At 30.8% G+C, this 20,081-nt stretch overlaps 1 protein-coding gene across 1 annotated transcript; it reads left to right on the plus strand.

The window, feature by feature from the left end:
* Nucleotides 1-16,983: 16,983 nt before the first annotated feature.
* On the plus strand, nt 16,984-18,808 carry LOC131632987 (uncharacterized serine-rich protein C215.13-like). Its single transcript, XM_058903694.1, has 2 exons — nt 16,984-17,757; nt 18,431-18,808. Exon 1 carries the CDS (start codon nt 17,112-17,114, stop codon nt 17,715-17,717), a length of 606 nt encoding a protein of 201 aa, XP_058759677.1. The 5' UTR covers nt 16,984-17,111; the 3' UTR covers nt 17,718-17,757; nt 18,431-18,808.
* The last annotated feature ends 1,273 nt before the right edge of the window (nt 18,809-20,081 follow it).

A 20,081-nucleotide genomic window follows, 5' to 3' on the forward strand; every position in this document is an offset into this window, starting at 1 on the left:
CTCAAAGCATCATGTGGATGGATAGCGCAGCTGAGATGTGGCGTGAATTGAAGGATCGTTTTTACCAATGTGACGTTTTCAGAATTTCAAATATTCAAGAGGAAATTTGTACCTCCAAGCAAGGTGATTCCTCTATTTCTTCTTATTACACCAGTCTCAAGAAATTATGGCAAGAATTGGACATTTTTCGTCTAATTCCTACTTGTAAGTGTGATATCACATGTTAAGCCATATCCAAGATTCGTTAATATCAAGATGGAGACCAAGTTATCAGTTTTCTAAAGGGATTTAATGATCAATAATCAACTGTTAGATCACATATCATGCTAATGGATCCCTTTCCAAGCATTTGTAAAGTTTACTCGTTACTTGTTCAACAAGAAAGGCAAGCTGCCACACCCCTTGATGAATCAAAAGTTCTGGTTTTTCCAAATCAGAATCAGTCATATCAACCACAACATAAAGGTCAAAATTCTCGTGGTAGAGGTACTAGAGGTGGCAGGTTTCATGGTGTGTAGAGGAAGAAGTACAAGAGTTTGTACTCATTGTGACATGACTAACCACACGGTTGATTCTTGCTTCAAAAAGCATGGCTATCCTCTTCATTGGCAGCAAGATAGTGCAATCAGCAATTGCACAACTGTAGAAGACAAGGCAAATGAATCTCAGGCTGAATTCAATGAAGCAAATGGACAACATTTTGAGTCTTTGATTTTCCCATCAGATCAACACAAGGCATTGCTAGCACTTCTTCAAGGATCATCACAATTGTAAACTCATAGTGTTAACATATCACCTTCAAACCTGATGTAGGAACGAGTATCATCTGCACCATTTCTTCTATGACTAGTTCTAACACCTTTAATTTAGATACAGGTGGAACATATCATGTATGTTACACCATAAAATATTTTCAATTCTTGAGGAGAATTGGACCTATAACCATCAAATTTCCCAATGGTGCTTTAGTAACCACATGTTTTGCAGGAACCATCACTTTTGATTATTCATTTTACATCACATATGTGTTGTACATTCCTAACTTTGCCTTTAAACTCATTTCTTTCCCAAAACTGACCAAAACACTTAATTGCCAATTAATTTTTAATGATGTTGATTGTATGATATAAGATATTTGCTCCAAGAGGATGATTGGCACAACTAAATTGAATGATGGATTGTATCTCCTAACATCTCTTTATGTTACATTGAATCATACACATTCTACTCACCTTATTAATGTCATACAACCTCCCACACACACATTAGATACCTCACTGATTATAATCTTTGGCATTTAAGATTTGGCCATACCTCAAATGCAAAATTACTTGAAATCAATAAAAGTTTTCCTTTTATCAAAATTGTTAATCAATCTATTCCTTGTGATATCTGTTTTTATGCCAAAAAAAAGAGGTTGCCTTTTCATGATAGTTCTCATATTTCCAATAATGTTTTTGATCTAGTTCACACAAACATTTGGGGCCCATTATTTACACCATCTATGATGGGATACATTTTTTAGTTACTATAGTAGATGGCAAAAGTAGATTTACATGGATTTTTCTTATGAGAATGAAGTCTGAAACATCATCTCTTATTGAGTCATTTGTGTCTATGGTAAATACCCACTTTAACACTAAAATCAAATGCATTAGATCTGATAATAGTAATGAATTCATGCTCAAAAATTTCTACAGCAAGTCAAGCATAATTCACCAAACATCTTGTGTTGGCACTCCTCAATAAAATGGCATTGTTGAGAGAAAGCACCAACACATTCTTGGTATAAATAGAGCCATTATATACCAAGCTCATCTACCTCATATTTTTTAGGCACATGCTATCAATCATGTTGTTCATATTATCAATAGGTTACCTACACCTTGTTTAAAGCACAAATCACGTCATCAAATTCTGCACAATAAGCTACCTAACATATCCACATTAAAGGTGTTTGGATCTCTGTATTTTGCTTCCACTTTTATGTCTAATTGGAAGAAGCTAGTTCCTAGATCAAGAAATTGCATTCATTTATGTTATAAGGCTGGTGTTAATGGTCACATTTTATTTGACTTACACTGCAAGGAACTCTTCAATTCAAGAGATGTTGTGTTTTTTTGAAAACCTATTTCCTTACAAACAAGATACACCCCAAGTCAGTAATCAAAATCTCAATTCTAATGCCTACAACCCCACTTGCTTAAATGGCTTATTTGACAATCTTCACTAATCCACATCCAATCACAGACCTGCACAGCCAACACTTGACATATTCCATACCATTCGTACAAATTTTGTCACCCTTCCCGTCATTACCACACCTAATGCTCCTCATAAGCCACCTTTGCCTATTGACTCACATTATACCAATCAATCACAACCTGAACAACAAATTCACCAAGTCATTCCTCCATTGAAAAAATCTAGCAAAAACATCATTGGTTGAAGGTCAACCATTATTTCTTAGGTTGAATATGAGCCTTTGTTAAAATCTTCATTGGTTCTTGGTTAGCCTGGTTGAAACCAAGATAGGTTGAAGATTAACCTGGTGTTAAAATCTTCAGGGATTAGAGATTAGCCCGGTCAAAATCTCATATGTTATTTTATTTGACATACTAAAACTAGAGGAATTGAGCTAAGATATTTTGGAACTTGAGACTAACTGCTTCAGTCCACCGTTGGCAAGGAAGATTGGCCACTTCACTATCAGCATTATATTGAAGAAAAGACACAAACGTCCATATTTATCGTCTTGTAATATTTAGTTGAAGCTCAACCATCATTTCCTTGTATAAAGGGGTTCGTGAGTCTTTCCAACTAAAAAGATCTCGTGTATTGTTGGAAACTCTCAAGATCAAGTCTTGGGGAGAGGAGTAGATCCTTTTGATTTGATCGAACCTATATAATTCTCTATGTTCTTCTTCTTCCCTTTACTATTTATTTTCAGATATTTACTTTTCGATGCTTAGTCTTTTAAAAATGCTTTTAAACTCTGATTTAACTTGCCAAAAGTTTTCAAAACCAACTTTTTACAAACCACACAATTCAACCCCTCATCCCCTCCCTCTTGTGTGTGAAGTCTCAAGTCGAACAAATTCTTCACCCATGTCATCAATATTTGAGAAGTGATAAAACTTGATCTTCTTGAAATAAGGGGGAAGGTCGCTTTATTTGAATCATAATTCAGTTGTGCATCCTTGTTTGTGGTTATAACTGCAAATCTCTATGTCTTTGCCATGGTCAGTCATGTTTTCTCTACTAGTTTAATCAATATGATGAATGCAGATGAAAGTTCTCGGAAGATTAGAAATGTTGGCAACCATGTTTTCTTCTTCAAGAGGGGTGATATATTTTCTTTCCTATTGGATTAACATATAAGAGACTTTGTTCATGTGGGAGATATAGTTCATGAGAATAATTTGGAATCTAATAGTGGTGTAGGGGTGTATTGCTTATTTAAGTGTTTGAGAAATCTAATAACACAATCACCCTCTCGATAATATTTGATAGTGGGAATTAAGGTGCAAGAGCATTTGATAGAGAAAGAAAACACATGGATAAGTCAGAAAATCTTCAACTCTTGCCAAAGCTTTTTGAAATTTGTGTAAAACTGAGTAATAGAGTGATCACATTGTTTCAGTGAGTAGATTTATTCTTTAAGGTAGGAGATGCATAAAATGTCACCTCATAATAGTGATCCATCAGTTCTTGCCATTTGTCATGTGCAATATTCATCCATAGCACACTTTGTACATGTCATAACCAGTATACTCCGGCGATCTCATGCAATTGAAAGTTGATTGGAATTTTATAGGTGAATTAGGGTTCCATCAAGAAAATCTAAATTATTTTTCAAATGCGTATCCCCCGTCATATTACGAGACCAAGAATGATAATTTAAGTTATTAAGGGATGGTGAGACAATGGGCGAGGCCATTTTTGTTGTTTCGATGCATGAAAAAGGGGTTAAACATATCGATTTAGTAATTTCATGGAAGACTTAGTGGATTGATAGTAGCGACGATAGTTTCTTAGAAGAGCTGATTAAAAGTGTGAAAGATTAGACGAATCAAAAAAAATTTGTCGATTTCAACATTGTCTTCAATGGCATCCATAAAAAAGTTGTAGAGCCAGAAGTTCAAGAAAAAAAGAAGTAAACAATAAAAATATAATTGAAAAATGAAAAGAAATCTAAAGAAAAGATAAGATAAAGACACGTGTGTGGATAATAAAAAACTAAAAAAAAATTGGAAATGAAATTAAAATCTTTTTCTACTAGTACATGTGAACATATGGAAAAACATAATTCAATAAATGCCTCGTTAGAAAAGTATTTTACAATAATCTCAGAGTTCTAATATTGAATTTTTGTTGTTGTTAATGTTACACAATGTGACCCTAGTAATAATATATAGGGAGCATAAAATAACAAACCAAGCAAAGAAAAGAATAAATTACTCTAACTAACTAAACAAATAATCTTTCTGACTCTATTTATAAAAGAAAGTTAATTTTTTAGATTTATTGAATAATTAATATATATTATATATGATACAGTTTATATACATTGATTATTCGATAAATCTAAAAAATAAAATATCTCTTATAAATAACATCGGAGGGAATAATAAACTAATAACAATTATAAACTAGTTGAGGTTAACAATAGATAGATACATTTGTTCTTCTAAATTCATAAGCAAAACTTGGAAGAGATTAGTATAATGATTGGTAGTCGACGTACGCACACCAATATGCAGTAATGCGTGCCGTATATGTTAATATAAGTGCTTGTTTAGCTAATCACGTCACCTCAAGCTATGGATTGATTAGGATGAACATTCATTTTTGTTTTATTTCAGATCCTATCCAATTGCCCGTGCTTCTATGTTCTATCCTCACTCTTTAGTTTATATCTAAAACTAAAACACTTGATCATATCTAACTAATCAAATACTATAACTTAGTTATGGTGACTTTAGTCACTTTTATAGATCAATAAATAATTAATACAATTATATTAATATTTGAAAGTAATTAGATAATATAGTGAAAAATCATCTTCAACTTGGAGTGGAGAACATATTTTATGAAGCAGCCTTTGTAATCCGTATACATGTTTCTTTTAAATTGACGGTGGCCCAAATATTGTCCATATATTCTCCAACGTTATCACCCCAAAAGTAACCATGTAAACCACGTTTTTTGGTTTGGAGTCTGGGCGTGCGTTTGTTTATGTGACGATTTCTTTTTGATAAATTTTTAGGTATTTATGATAAGTAATTGGGTATTAAAATCTTCAGTCTATATTAATTTGGAATTTGAATTTATTAAAAAATAAAATAATTATAAAAAATGACATACTATTGTAATAGTATTTGATTGAACGAGGGTATTGATACCAAACTAAACGTGTGTTTGGTATCACTACCGATTACCACAGCCGCGCGTTTATATCCGGTGCACCGTGATTTTCAGAAGCTACTATTAGTAGCTTTTGTAGAACGTGCGGTATGGCCGTGATTTGCATCAAATTTCAAACATAACCTAAGTTTAAGTTTAAAGATACTAGAGTGTTCACATTTATTTTTTGAATAAATTTTTTTAAAAAAATTGAATAGTAAATTTTTGTGTAAAAATTATGTTTCAATTTCGAAGTTACGTGTGTGTTTGATTTTGCAATGAAAAAATTATGTTAAAATTAAAAGTAATGCATTGTCGCTACAAAACAATTTTATACTATTATTTAATAAAAATTTATCATTCAATCATATCATATTATTATTTTAAGAATAAAACTATAATATAATTGAATACACATGTTTTATTGATTGACGATATAAAAATATTTTACATTGTTAATATATATTTTTTTACTCAATTATGTTTTGATTTAAAAGTTAAAAATTCTAATTTTCAAATACAATTAATTCTTGAAACCATATTTCAATTACAATTAATTCTTGAAACCATAATATATCATTGTTAGGCTCTAAATCATGAATCCTATCAAAACTATGAAAAAATACAAAATTCTATACTAGAGAATACAATAAACCTAGTTAATAAAAATAATTTTATTAATTTCTTTGAAACCTTTCAATGTTTCAAAGAGATTATGTGTACATATAATCTTCTTCATGGATAAAGTTCTAATGAATATAAATTATACATTAATTTAATATCTAAATTATTTATAATTTCATACTTTATCAGTATTATATTTGAAAGTAGTTGAACATTTTAAAATCAATTTTACATATTTAGAATCGATTATGGATGTTTCAAATGTGAAATTAGACATATTCTACAAAATTTTAAGTATAATTAATTATGAAAAACATAATCAATTTTACTCGAGGTGTAAAAATAGTTTTAAATATATAAAATTGATTTTGACATTTTTTATTTTTTCAAAAGTGAAATTATTTTTGTTTTTAAAATTGATTCTAATTAAAATTATAATTTGTGATTTTGAATTTAAATGTAATTTTTAAAATCTGCTATTCAACTTACTTTATTTAAAATTAAATTATTTTAAATTTATATGACTTTTAATTAAAATCAATTTTATAAAATCAATTAATTCAGAATCAATTGTTACAATAAAATCAAAGACATACAAAATTAAATATTTCAAAATCTATTATAGATCAAAACCGAAATCAAACATACCCTACAATTCTAAAAGTGTAGAATTTGTTCAACCTCTGTGTAATCCACAAAATACATAAATGATAAATCTAAGTACTTTAATTAATCGAGTTTAAAATTGTACATTAATTAACAAGATCATTACGTGAGTGGCAAAGGCCTATTGCCATCCAAATAGATATTTGAGCTAAATAGTCAATAGATGACAATTTCGTAACAATCATACTCCCGTGGACACTACGTGTCATTTTTTGTTTTGTATCAATTTTTCATTCATGGAGAATCTTCCAAAACAAACGAATGGATGTGTCATATCATGCAGCTAAGGTTTGGTCTTGATCCTTTTTTTTGTGACCGACTCCAACTTACCTTTCACCAATTTACAAAGTGTGCAACTAATTCATTAAATAAAAACTACCCACGACCCATGTGTGTCGACTTAATCTATCAAATATCCTTTATAGTGGAGGAGGTTTGTCTTTGCCAATCGTGGGTCCTATAATATTTTGTGTTGGGAAATCAGTTAGAATTTTTAAAGAGGGGATATGTTTGAAGAGATGTTTTAGAATCTTGAAGAAAAATCATAAAGTGATGTTCCTTGAAAATGTGGGGTAATTAATATATTCATAAATAGAAGCTACTTTTACCTCTATGAATAATGTCAACAATATGAAATCACTTGAAACATGAAAGTAGAGAAGAATAAAGGAGGGTAGGATTCTAATAGAAAACTATAAATACCAAGACAAAAAAAGGAGATTAAAGGTCTTAAAAGTTTGGAATGAGGAAGTAATTTGGACTTTTAAATAGAGGTGTTTAAGAAGGAGATTGGATTATTTTGTAAAAAAAAAAAAGGAGATTAAATTTTTGGACTTCAAAGTTATTGAGATTAGATTTTTCAACAAGTTGAGATTGATAAACCTTTAGAGGTGGGTATGTTGGTGAAAGTTCGAGTTTTCAGAGTGTTTCTCTCTTAAGGTTTCGGATTTGAATTTCGTTAGGTGATAACAATTCTTTTGTTGGGACAATCCATACATACGTTTATTATGGCTTTAAACGAGACCCCTGCAAGTGGGTAATGAGATTGGTCTCATTCAGATTAGTCGGTCCTATGCCAGATATCGAGTTTTTTTAAAAAAATTACATTGATGTTATGATTAGGACTAATGTGAACCTTTGGTCTTTGCTCAAAACTAAAGCATCTCAAATGTTTCAAAAGTTCAAGATAAAGTGGTTTGGGAAATGCGACATAAACACAGGTTTTTTTCATGCACGTGTCCAAAGTAGAAATAAGAGAAACATTATTTTGGTTCTTTGTGTTAGGGTTGGCACTACAAGAAATACTGCAATTTGCCAGGGGTTAAACCCCTCACTAAAGGCAAAAACCCCTCACAAATGCACAATTTGCGAGGGGACAGCTCCCCTAGCAAAACAGGGGGTCGCAAATCTATTACCGAGGGGCTTTACACTTCGTTAATTTGCCAGGGGCTTCCCCCCTCGCTAAATGAAAAGTCAAAATTCTACTCTGCAACCTACAGAAATAGGCACCAGCTAGCAGTCTGCAAGGGGGCAGACTGCGTCAGATATTTTGCTTGGGGATTAGCCCCTCGCAAAATGCAGTAGTTTTCAGTTTGCTAGAGGTTAAGCCCCTGGCAAAATGTTTTCCATCTAAAAAAAATAATAATTAAAATACAAATATATTTATCATATAATTTAAATTAAAACGAAATTAGTATAATACATATATACATTTAATTTATATTAACTTATTGTTTTCTAAAATAAAAATTATATTTTTTATTAATACAAATAAAAATGCTAAATATTTTTTAAATATTATATTTTTATATTATATAGAAATTCTGTTATTTTAATGTATAAATACTGTTTTATTTTCTAAATTGATATTATAATATTTACAAACACATAAAAGAAATATAGTAAACATATAATTATTTTTAATACTAAACATAAATTATAATATTTATATTAATACACTACATTTAAACTATTAATTTCGAAAAAAAATTAGTAAATATATTTTTTGTGGAAGAAGAAGATTCATGGAAGAAGAAGAAGATGTTTGAAAATTAGAAACAGTTTACAAAATAATGGAAGAAGAAGATGTTTGAAAATAATTTTGTGGAAGAAGAAGATTCATGGAAGAAGAAGATGTTTGAAAAATTTAAGAAACAGTTTACAAAATAATGGAAGAAGATGTTTGACAAATAATTTTGTGGAAGAAGAAGAAGAAGAAGATGTTTACAAAATTTAAATTCATGGAAGAAGAAGATTCATGGAAGAAGAAGAAGATGTTTGAAAATAATTTTGTGAAGAGATAGACTTGGTGAAGAAGTGGAGAAGAAGAAGAGAGTTAGAGAGTAGGATGGAAGAAGAAAAATGGAGAGAGTTATAGAATGGGGAAGCTGAAGAGTAATTAAAAAATTTATGGTAATGTTTTGTGAGGGGGTTAGCCCCTGGCAAATTGTCAAGTAATAAGTGCACTAACTGGCGCACTGAACGATGATGGGATTGCGTGCAGAGATTCTCTTTTTAGCTAGGGGAAGCCCCTGGCAAATTGTCATGTAGTTTTGCGAGGGGGTTAGCCCCTGGCAAATTTTCAAGTATTTTGGCGCATTTTTTCTTAGCCCCTCGCAATACAAAATTTTGAATTTTGAAATTCCCCCAATGCATTTGTGAGGGGATTCCCCACGCCAATGTACTATTAAATTATTATTTTTTTATTTTGTGCGTTGCGAGGGGTTAATCACCTGGCAACGTAATAAATTCAGTGAGGGGTTTATCCCCTGGCAAATTTCCCTGGCTAAATAAGGTTTTTCTTGTAGTGTGGATAAGTAAAAGGGATGGCTGAGATTCGGCAGAAGATGAAAATTACTTTTCTCAACACTTTCACAAACCTCCTGTTGAGGTCTCATTTGGATATGGCGGTGTGTCGATCATTTTTTGTGGATGATAATATTGTCATCTCGTTTCCTTTCATTCTTATTGGAATAGACCTGACAATTTCTTAATGTGATCAGGGTCGACCCAATCATACCAGATACCCTGTTCTAATTTTAAAAAAAATGGGCCTAAATAAAAAAAACGCACATTTAATTATTAAAAATAAAAAATATAATTATATATTAACTAAATAGAGCACCAAAAAATTCTAAATAATGTTTAAACTATAAATAACATTTCGTACAACTTAAACTTCAATGAGCACACTATCAACATAATTACTTTTATTTGGAATTTGTGGTTCTTTTTATCAAAAACTTATAAAGAGTTCCTACTTGAGATTGAATTAACTCTTTATTTTTTTTTTCTTTTTCATATGCTTATCATTTCCATATTCATACTTTCTATTTTTTAAAGGCATCTTAGGAGGCATAGTAAAAAAAACTGAAATAAAATTGTGTTTCTAAAATAAAATAAATTTTTTTGAAAGAGAGGGACACCTTGAAGAGTGAGTATGAACCTAGTTTTTTCTTAGCAATCTCAACTCTTGATTACAAAATAATTTTATTTTATTTTTAGTACTATTTTCTTTCTCCAGTTTTTAAAAAAAAAAATAGAAATCACACAGAGTGTCAAAGAACAACCACATAACTTTTGATTGTTAAAAAGTTGAACCATCAAAGAAATAAACAAACACAAAAGAATCTCACCAATCCATAGTTTTTTTAATTCACCATCACAGAGATTCAGAATCCAAACAAGTTACTACAACAATAATCAAAAGATTTCAGTTTCAAAATATATATCAACTTATCGGTTAATTAATATGCAAAACACCGTTGGCGCCACTGTACACCGCCGAACCTCCATTGTTTTGTAGTGTCTCTATCTCGACATGGTATTAGACTTGTGGTGGAAGGGGGTTTCGTTGTGTTGTGTTGCATCATTTCATTTTTTGTTCAATGCCATTTCATTTGTTTCCTTTTTGTCGTTTCGTCGTCGCATTAGGAACAATCAAGGAAGAAGAAATAATTTTTTTTATAATAATACTTTTTTAGTTTTTCTATCTAAGTAATTAAAAAAAGTAGGGCCTGCAAAATTTTGGGGCCCAACGCTACAGGGCATTTTGCGCTTGGAGATGGCTGACCCTGAATGTGATGGTAACAAATATTCTGGTCCTAATGATTTTAACTTCATCTTCTTTAGAAGATTCAAACATCTTCTCATAGACGACTTAGGAATAATGTTTTGTCATTTCTATCGTCTAAATTCTCTTCCACATAGTTTCTCCCCCTACTTTGTAACTGTATTTTCTACAATTGAGTCTTTATCTCAATTGAGGGATTTTTTTCTTATCTCTCAAGAGAGGTCCCATTGCAAGCTTATGGCAAAATTCCTAGCAGCCAAGTTAATAGATAAGTTAATTTCTCCTAATCAGACTATTATTCTTAAAGGAAGGCTTTTGGTTGATGGAGGTAGTGATGGTTAGTTAGTTGGTTAATTTGGCCAAGAAAACCTAGAAATATTGCCTTACTTTTATGGTTGACTTTGAAAAGGCTTATGAATTGGCTATTTGGAGTTTTTTTTACTATATGTTTGTCAGGTTTGGTTTCAATGATAAATGGCGTGAACGATGCATGCTTGTATGTTTTTGAGGAATCTTTCCATCTTGGTCAACGTTTGCTCAATCAAAGAGATTAGTGTCCTATTGGGTTTGAAGCAATGAGATGTGTTATCCCCTTGTCTTTTATTGCTTGTGGTGAAAGGGCTTAGTGAGCTATTGAGTGGGATCAAAGAGTTTTACCTCTTCTCTAAGTTTAGGATGGAATCCTCGGACTTGGTTATTATTCATCTTTAGTACACGGGTGTTTACCGGTGTTTTTGGTAAACAATCACGAGTTTACTATGCTTGGGAGATTAACTCAAAAAATCTCATGAGCAATTTGTACATAACACTTGTGTGAAAAGTATTGTGTGATTTAAATGAAATTGTTTAGACAAAGATAAAGTAAACACAAAACTTAATTGAAGAAAAGCTTTGGTAAATGAGAGGTATGTAAAATGCAATAAATGACATTAAACAAAAGTGGAAATATAAGACAATAAAGACAAATATTTTATTTAAGGAAACAAAAAGACAATGTAAAGAAAAGATGTAGACCCATACATGTTTCTTACAAACTATTTCTCTCTATGACTTGGGTACTTCAGTTCTATAGAGAATGAATGACACTTTGTGACCTTGATTACAATGTATGAGTCTGCTACTTATACTAGTCTAAAATAACCGTTGATGACAGTTATATTTTCAAATGCATGATACGTATCCGCACGCAGTTTATCCTTATGAAATGTTTCTACGTCTTTAGGCGTTAAAAACTGCTGAAATGTCTAGTATCCCATGTTTGTAGCTGCTCAGATTCATTAATTGCTTCTTCAAACCCTTTGATGTGATACTCGTCGATGCTCCTTTCTTCAATTGACAATTTGAATTAGAAAATTTCTAACTCTCTTTTGATAACTTATGACCTTGTCGACGCAAGTATTTTGTCAAGATAAACTTTCATCAAAATGTCCTTTTCGATATTTTGGACATGTCTAGAGGAAAGAGTGATCCTAATGTTATGGACTTGTTTTTGTGATTCTTCCAAACCATACTTATCATGTTCGTCGAGACTCCTCATTCGACTGGATATTTTATGTTGAAGCTTGTTAATTAATGTGTCCAATACTTAGCATTTCTCAATAAGCTATCCTTTATTAGTTTCCTTTTAGTTGGAATTTCCAAGCTAACAAAATCCCCTAAAAATGCCACTTTCGATCATATATGTCAGATGGATGAAATGTGGTGTTTTTATAACTACTTTGACGTTGATTACAATAACATGCACACTTGAGGAATTACTATATCATTATCATGAATGGGATTACAAAATAAACCCCTATTCTAATAATATCGGGTCATCATGAGGAGCATCCACATTGGGATAAGAGCAACACACAAGTGAGAGAGACACTACATATTCACCCAAAATCTTAAGGTGGTAGATGTATGGATTTTCTCATTTATAAAGTGTTCAGCCCCTATTTTTCTAAGCAATAAGGGACTAACAGCTCACACTTGTGCACAACAATTTCCCCCTTAAATGTGAGTCCATCCATTATGCTCCCCATCAAGTGTGATGGGAAATCAACACACAATAACAAACCAATACACAACGGATATATGGGGAACCAAAATCCACAACTTTAGTGCGAAATAAATATCTCTCAGGTCATACTTTGTTTTGAAGACCTAAATGGTGAAAAGGTAGAAACAAGTGTTGTGAACCTTTCCTTTAAATTTGAGCTCGATCCAACGGTTAATGAATCTAGAATCGCCAATTTAGTGAGACTGGTTGCAAAAACATGGGAATAGAGTTCTCTCCTCTTTTCTCTCTTTGGAAGCCTTCTTTTCTCTTTATCTCTCACAATCTTAAATTGACTCTCTGCGTTTAAATAAGTGAGGCAAATGGTCTAATCATAATTAGGTCTTTCTCCACATAGGAAGGGAGCTCAAACCCAATAAATCTCCCCCTCACAACTATGTGGAGGAAATTGTCAAACCAATAATATAACAACAAGCTTCAAACTTCCCTCTTGGTAATGCTTTAGGCATCATATCAGAACCATTATCATTTGTATGAAATTTAGTTAACTCCAATAACTTAGCATTTAAAACATCATATATCCAATGATATCTCACATTAATGTGTTTTGACCTATTATAAAAAGTCGGATTCTTGCCAAGATGAATGGCGCTTTGGCTATCAACAAATAACACATAATTGTCTCGAACAAAACCAATCTCCTGTAAAAATTTCTTCAACAACAGTAATAATTTGGATCCAAAGATAATTTTATTCGCGGTTCGTTTCGGTTTTAAATGATCAATTAAAAAATTTGATCCAATCTGATCCAATTTCAGTTTAATTTTGAATTGATTTTTGAATATTCAAACTACAAATTATATTTCTTTAATAAGATTATAAAAATACTAATAAATAATAGATTTTAAAAATATATTAAAAATATATATAAATAAGTATAAAATATATACGCGCGGTTCGTTCAAGTTAGATCAATTTTAAAAAATCAATCTAAAATTCAATTAAAATCGAGCGGTTTTTACAAAATATCATCTAAAAGCATCCAATAATATTTATATTTTATTTTTTTGCAGTTTTTAATTTTTTTATGGATTTTTGATTTTTATTAAGATAGATTTGGATTTGAATACTTCTATTATTAAATTATTTAATTAACATAAATGATAAATTAATAAAAGTAAATTATAAATTCAAGAAAAAATAATAGTTATCAAATACTTTTTTAAATGTATCAATTTATAAATCATAAGATATAGGCTCTATTCGGTAAATTTAGCGGTTGGGTGATAAGTTAGCTTATAGCTGATGCCTGATAACTTATGACTGATGACTAATTGCTAATATTTTATAGTTGTTGGTTGATGACTGATAGCTGATAAGCTAATTAAAATGTTTGGTATATTAGCGCTTTAACCAGTTGATAAATATAAAATGACACAAAAGATATTTCTTAATTAATAATTAAAAGCACATTTAAAATAATTAAAATTTATAAGAATATTAATGGAAGAAAAAATGATAATCTATAAGTTATAAGCTAAAACGCTATTAAAAATAGCGTTTAAAAATAAACTATAAGCTAGTGAAATAAGTTATAAGCACGTGATGAAAAGACTGTTACCAAATTGATCTTTTATTATCATACGAGTTTATAAGCTATAAGATCAAAATATGGCTTGTCAAAAAAAACTAAAAAAAATTTAGTATCCAAAAATAATAATTTTATAATTCAGATACTCTATAAACAAAATAGAAATAAAATAACACAATATTATTTTTTTTTTAAATTGAGAAAATGTTAATTGTTAAGGGTAATTTAGTCACGTAAAACTAAAAGTGACTAGATTAACTAAATTTGAGAAAGAGAATCTTAGTACCTTTATGAAAAAGGAGGCAACCTGTAAAACAAAGTGGATTTGAAACGGTTGTATCTCTTAGTCTTACTGTCGTTTAGTAATATTATGGGCAGCACACAGGTTTGTGAAACTGAAAGCCGTTGGATCACAATTCAGAGGGCTAACGTCCTCCTTTCAGGTTAACTAACCCAACCTCTGGTTAAACTCTCTATTTTCTGTTTTGTCTACCCCACCACTACAATCTTTATCCATTAATTTTTATATTTGCTTTTTCATCCCTGCCCTTATTACAATTTATATGTAGTCCCAGTTCTCTCTTTTTTTGTCTTTGACTGGTCCCAATCTTATCTCTTAAATACAATGATATTTCACATGCATTTCCCTTTCTCTTCTTTTCTTTTACTTTTTCTTTTTCTTTTCCTTTTTATTTAATATAAAATTCAAAGATATCAATTCTTATTCATTAAAAAAATATTTATTCATAATCACTTATTATTATTAGTATATTAGTTTTGATTTTCAATTAAAAAATAATGATATTTATTTAATATTTTTAATAACTAATATATGATCTTTAATAGACATAAAAGATAATAATGATTAGTATACTGTGTCCAGTGAAATTTTTCACCCTTTTTCCTCCTTTTAGAAAGCACTGAATCTTAACTTAAATAAAAGTTAATCAAATATAGTAAATGTTTTTTATTCTAAATTTATATCTATACAATAAAATTTTTGACCAACTTTTACTTATTTTAAGACCAACACAATATTTTTAAAGATATATTTAGATTTTGTATGATATAACAAAATTTTGAGCATTAATAGGTAATTTACAAATTTATAAGACTAAATTAAACTTGTTTAATAGTAATATTTTCCACCAATTTTTTAATTTTATTATATACCTTTAGTAGGAGTGGGAATAGGCTAGGCTAGGATAGGCTTTATAAGGCCTCGGCCTGGCCTACGATAAGTTTACAAGGCCTGAGCCTGGCCTATGGCCTACTATAGGCTCATTTTTTCAGCCTGGCCTTTTTAAAAGCCTGACTTGGAAGCCTATTTAAAAGCCTTTTTTATTAATGTTTTCAATTAATTCATACTCCCTCCGTTCCTTTTTAAGTGTCGTTTTAACCAAAAAACTCTTCAATCAAGATAGTGGATTATTAGAGTTACTTTTCCTATTATATCCTTATTTATTTTTCTCTTTCTAAATAAATTCAATCATACATTCTCTTTTTCCAATAACTAATTGAAAAATTTGAGGTGGAGTTATTGAGAAAATAAAGGTATAAATGACAAATTATAACATTAAATTATAAAATGACACTTAAATAGAAACAAAAATTCTTCTAAAACGACACTTAAAAAGTAACGGAGGGGGTATTATTTAATAAGCCTTATAGGTCGCATATATATGAACATTTAGACCGACCTGTTTAGCTTTTTTTTCTAATATATATGCATATATAGACCAATCTATTTAACACTTTTCTAATATATATGCACATATAGGCCAACCTATTTAGACTAATTTTAATATACTATATGAAAATATAGGTCGGCCTACAAGGCTTTATAGGCTTTTTTAATAGCCTAGGCCATGCATATTTTATTAAATAGACTTTTGAAAAAGTCTAAGCCTAACCTTTTCATCAAATAGGCCTAGTCTGACCTGACCTTAAGTAGGCTAGGCTATAGGCCCCTGTAGGCCGGTCTGGCCTATTCCCACCCTTAACCTTTAGTAATTTTTTCTAATAAATTATTTTAACTGGAGTTTTATAACTTATCCTTTTCTTTAATTTAGTTTTAGTCTCATATATCTTTAAAGAAAAATATTATTGAAAATATTATAAATTAAATTTGTTATCGTTTAAGTTGTTTTTTTATTCTCTATTTTGAAATTGTCAGAATATAAAATTGTTGTTTTAGATTTATAAATTTTTAAAAACTAAACTAAATTTAATTTCAATTTTGAATTATGAAAATATTATAAACTAATATTTGGTGTGATAGTATGATTTTGATTATTATATTTTAAAAGTTTTTAGTTATTAATTGTTACTTAATTTTAAAACAGTTTTTTTTCTATAATTAAAATGAATAAAAGATGGGTGATCAGAGAATATCAAGCAAATTAGTAAAACAATAATATTCTAGGGACCACAACAATTAAAATAGTAAAAAGAAAAAGAAAAGATTCTTGGGGCCACCAATATAATTCATCAAAATAAAAATCCCAAACAGAAAAAGAAAATATCACGAATCTAACCCCACACACACTACAGTGCGCACCACATCACAAACACTCACACATTCACACATTCCACCTTCTTCAAAATCCTATATATACATAGCTCGAGTAAAGCTAGGTTTGCCAAACCAGAAACCCAAACCCACCTTTAGAGAAAACAAAAGAAAAAGAAAATCACTTTCTTCTTTTTTCTTCTCCTTCTTTCTCTCACTCTTCTCCAAGCTTAAAAAAATGGCGGCACCTTCTAGAAAATCAAGAACCACTGTACTTCGTTCCCTTTCACCTTCACCAAGATTCTCCAATTCAGAACCATCACCTTCTCACTATTCATCCTCAGCTTTCGCATCTTCATCCTCAAGCTTCGCCTCCCGAACCACAACCTTCTTCCGAGGCTCCACCTCTCCGACACGTGTCAGTCTATATAATTCTTCACCGTCTGTATCGTCTTCATCGGTTCGGTTTTCGCTAGACCGTTCGATTTCTCCGAACCGGTCTATTTCGGCCGTACCTCGAACCGGCGGGAAGAAACAGAGTAGTAGCCAACCGAAGCGGACTTGCATGTGTTCGCCTACGACGCATCCCGGTTCGTTCCGGTGTAGTCTTCACAAAGGCTTTGGCTCACGCGCCGTCACCACGCCGTATTCGCAGAATCGGTTAAACGCGCGTAGATCCGCCATGACGAATTCGTTAGTGAGGATTCGCGGTGTTGAGGGAGATCTCGTGAAGAGAGCGCTTGCAGCGTTGATTCGTCCTTCGTCGCATCAGCAGAAAAGGAGAGGAGATTTTCATCCAAGACCGAGTAGGTTATCTGTTATGACTAAAGCTGAAGATTCATGAAGTCTCCGATCAACAGTTAGGTTTCCGGCCACCGCTGACGGTTGTGCCAGATCTCGCGGAATTTGATTCAGATTATTAGATCTAACGGCTGTGCAAGCGATTCAGAAAATCGACGGAGGAGAAGTGATTATGTGCTTTTTATCTCCTTGTTTGTGTACATATAGAACATATATCTCTATGAATGGCAGCCATTGATGTCCGTTTTTGGAGTTTCTGGACAGAATTTCATTAAAAACAATTTTCCATTTAAAATAAATATAATTAATTCATAATATTAATCAAAAATTAAATTCAGTCAAACTTTTTTATGATATTGAGTTTAATCTTTAAGTGCGTTGTTCTAGTTTTCAGTTCCATAGCACTTTCCTTTTCTTTTTGCGTTTTTTGTCTTTTCTTTAATCTATTTTTTCCTTATTGCGCAACGTCAGTCGTAAAAATTTCCGTTCAGTCCGTTCGTTGTGTGCGTGTATTCGTGTTATTCGTACGTGTTCTTCAATAATTGTTGGTATTTTTCCTTTTTTTTTTTGTGCTTATTATTATTTTTTTTGTGTAATTGAGTCTTTTTTTATTTGACGAGTTTTTTTTCGTCATTTTTGTTTTGTTGTTGATAATTTTTATATGTCGTTGTTATTGATTTTTGGAGTTAATTTATATTTAGTCTTGTTTATATTTTTAAATATTGAATATTTAATTTGGGTGATTAATTTTTGCAGGAAATATGATATATGTTTGGAAGCAAGTGGGGGAGGATATGGATTTGGATGAAATAAGATGTTAAACAATTAATTGTTTTTGTGGATAATGATGATGTTGAAGTTGGGATGAACTGGAATGATGGATGGTGCTGAACAGTGTTCTGGAAAATGACATCCATATGGTATGGAACTGGATAGAAAATAATAGAACCTTGAAGGAGAGACAATAGTATATGATGAAGACATAAATATAAAATATAAATTATAAATTAAATTAATTTGGATTTAATTAATGCTATAAGAAATATTTGGTTTTAAAATCGAAGATATCTCTATCTAATCAATTTTTTTCAACAAACATTAATTTATGGTCAAGTGGAAACAACTGGGGTGGCTACCAAATTTTATGAATTATTAATATCAATTAAAAATATTATTTATTATTTACTTTTTAAAATATTAATTTTGAGTATTTGATTTATAAAAAGCATTTTGTTTTGTTTTTGACAAGACATGCTTTTTTTTTAAATCATTAATCCTTAAAACTCGGATTTGGATTGGATTGATTCAATTAAATAAAGTATCACATCTTAGTAATACAACTTTTCAGTTTATTACTATAAAAAACTAAAATTAAATTATGAAAAAGTTTCGAAAGTTTAAATATGAAATCACTTTCAAAATCCGTCACTACCAAGGAATGAGAGATTTTTTTATATTTAATTACTGATTTTAAATTTTATAATAAATCTGAACTAATATAATAGTAAGGAATTTTGAAAAGTTTTTGTTATAATAGTAGTAAATAATAAAAGTCACTAGCCATAGTCTTCCTTTAGAAGATTTTGGAACAAGTTGGTTAGAAGTTAGATAGAGCCGGGTAAGGAAAATGGCCCTTGAAGTATGAAAGGGTCTCTTAACTCTACAAGTCAATGGGTTGATAGATTGACCAAATTGAAGGAGAGTGAGAGTTGCCATTTTTCTAGTTTGTGACATTGATTAACTTGCACTTCAAGTCAGGAACACCAATGAAAATCAAAAGCCTCCCACTCACTATTGTTCAGGGTAACATAATAGCTGAATTAAGAAAAAATAAGGATAAAAATAATCAATTAATTTATTATTATTTAATTAACCAAATAAAAATTCAATTTAATTATCTTTAAATTTTATCAAATCATCAAATTCATCAATTAATATATTTTTAACAAATATCTATTTAATTGTTTACAAATATGTTTTGCATAAGAAGCATAATTGATGTTGATTGACGATGAAGGAATCTGGAAATAGTGACGCCGATCTTCGGTACAATTGTGTGGGGTAGACCTTAAAGGTCAACACTCCAACCCTCAAGTCAATTACAAAGTATATAAAGAGTGAAGTGAAAAGTAGAGATCAGGAAAATGTAGATTGAATCTCACGTGTACTGACTATATGTATTGAATAATTTCATTTGGGCCATGCATGGTTAGACTTCTGTATTGAGCCTTTGGTCGGACCAAATTGTTGCTCCTAAGGCTTGTTGGGCATTTTCTAGTCAAGAAGTCTTTGAAGATTGTGGTCGGCCTCTTGTTACCACATCCAACTAAAAGGAGAAGTGGGAAGGTTATTGAGTAGTTATAGAAGTAATGGAGAAACAAGCACATTAAATGTCTTTTTCATCATT

This window comes from Vicia villosa, linkage group LG1 (assembly GCF_029867415.1).
Source record: "Vicia villosa cultivar HV-30 ecotype Madison, WI linkage group LG1, Vvil1.0, whole genome shotgun sequence".
Taxonomy (NCBI): Eukaryota; Viridiplantae; Streptophyta; class Magnoliopsida; order Fabales; family Fabaceae; genus Vicia; species Vicia villosa.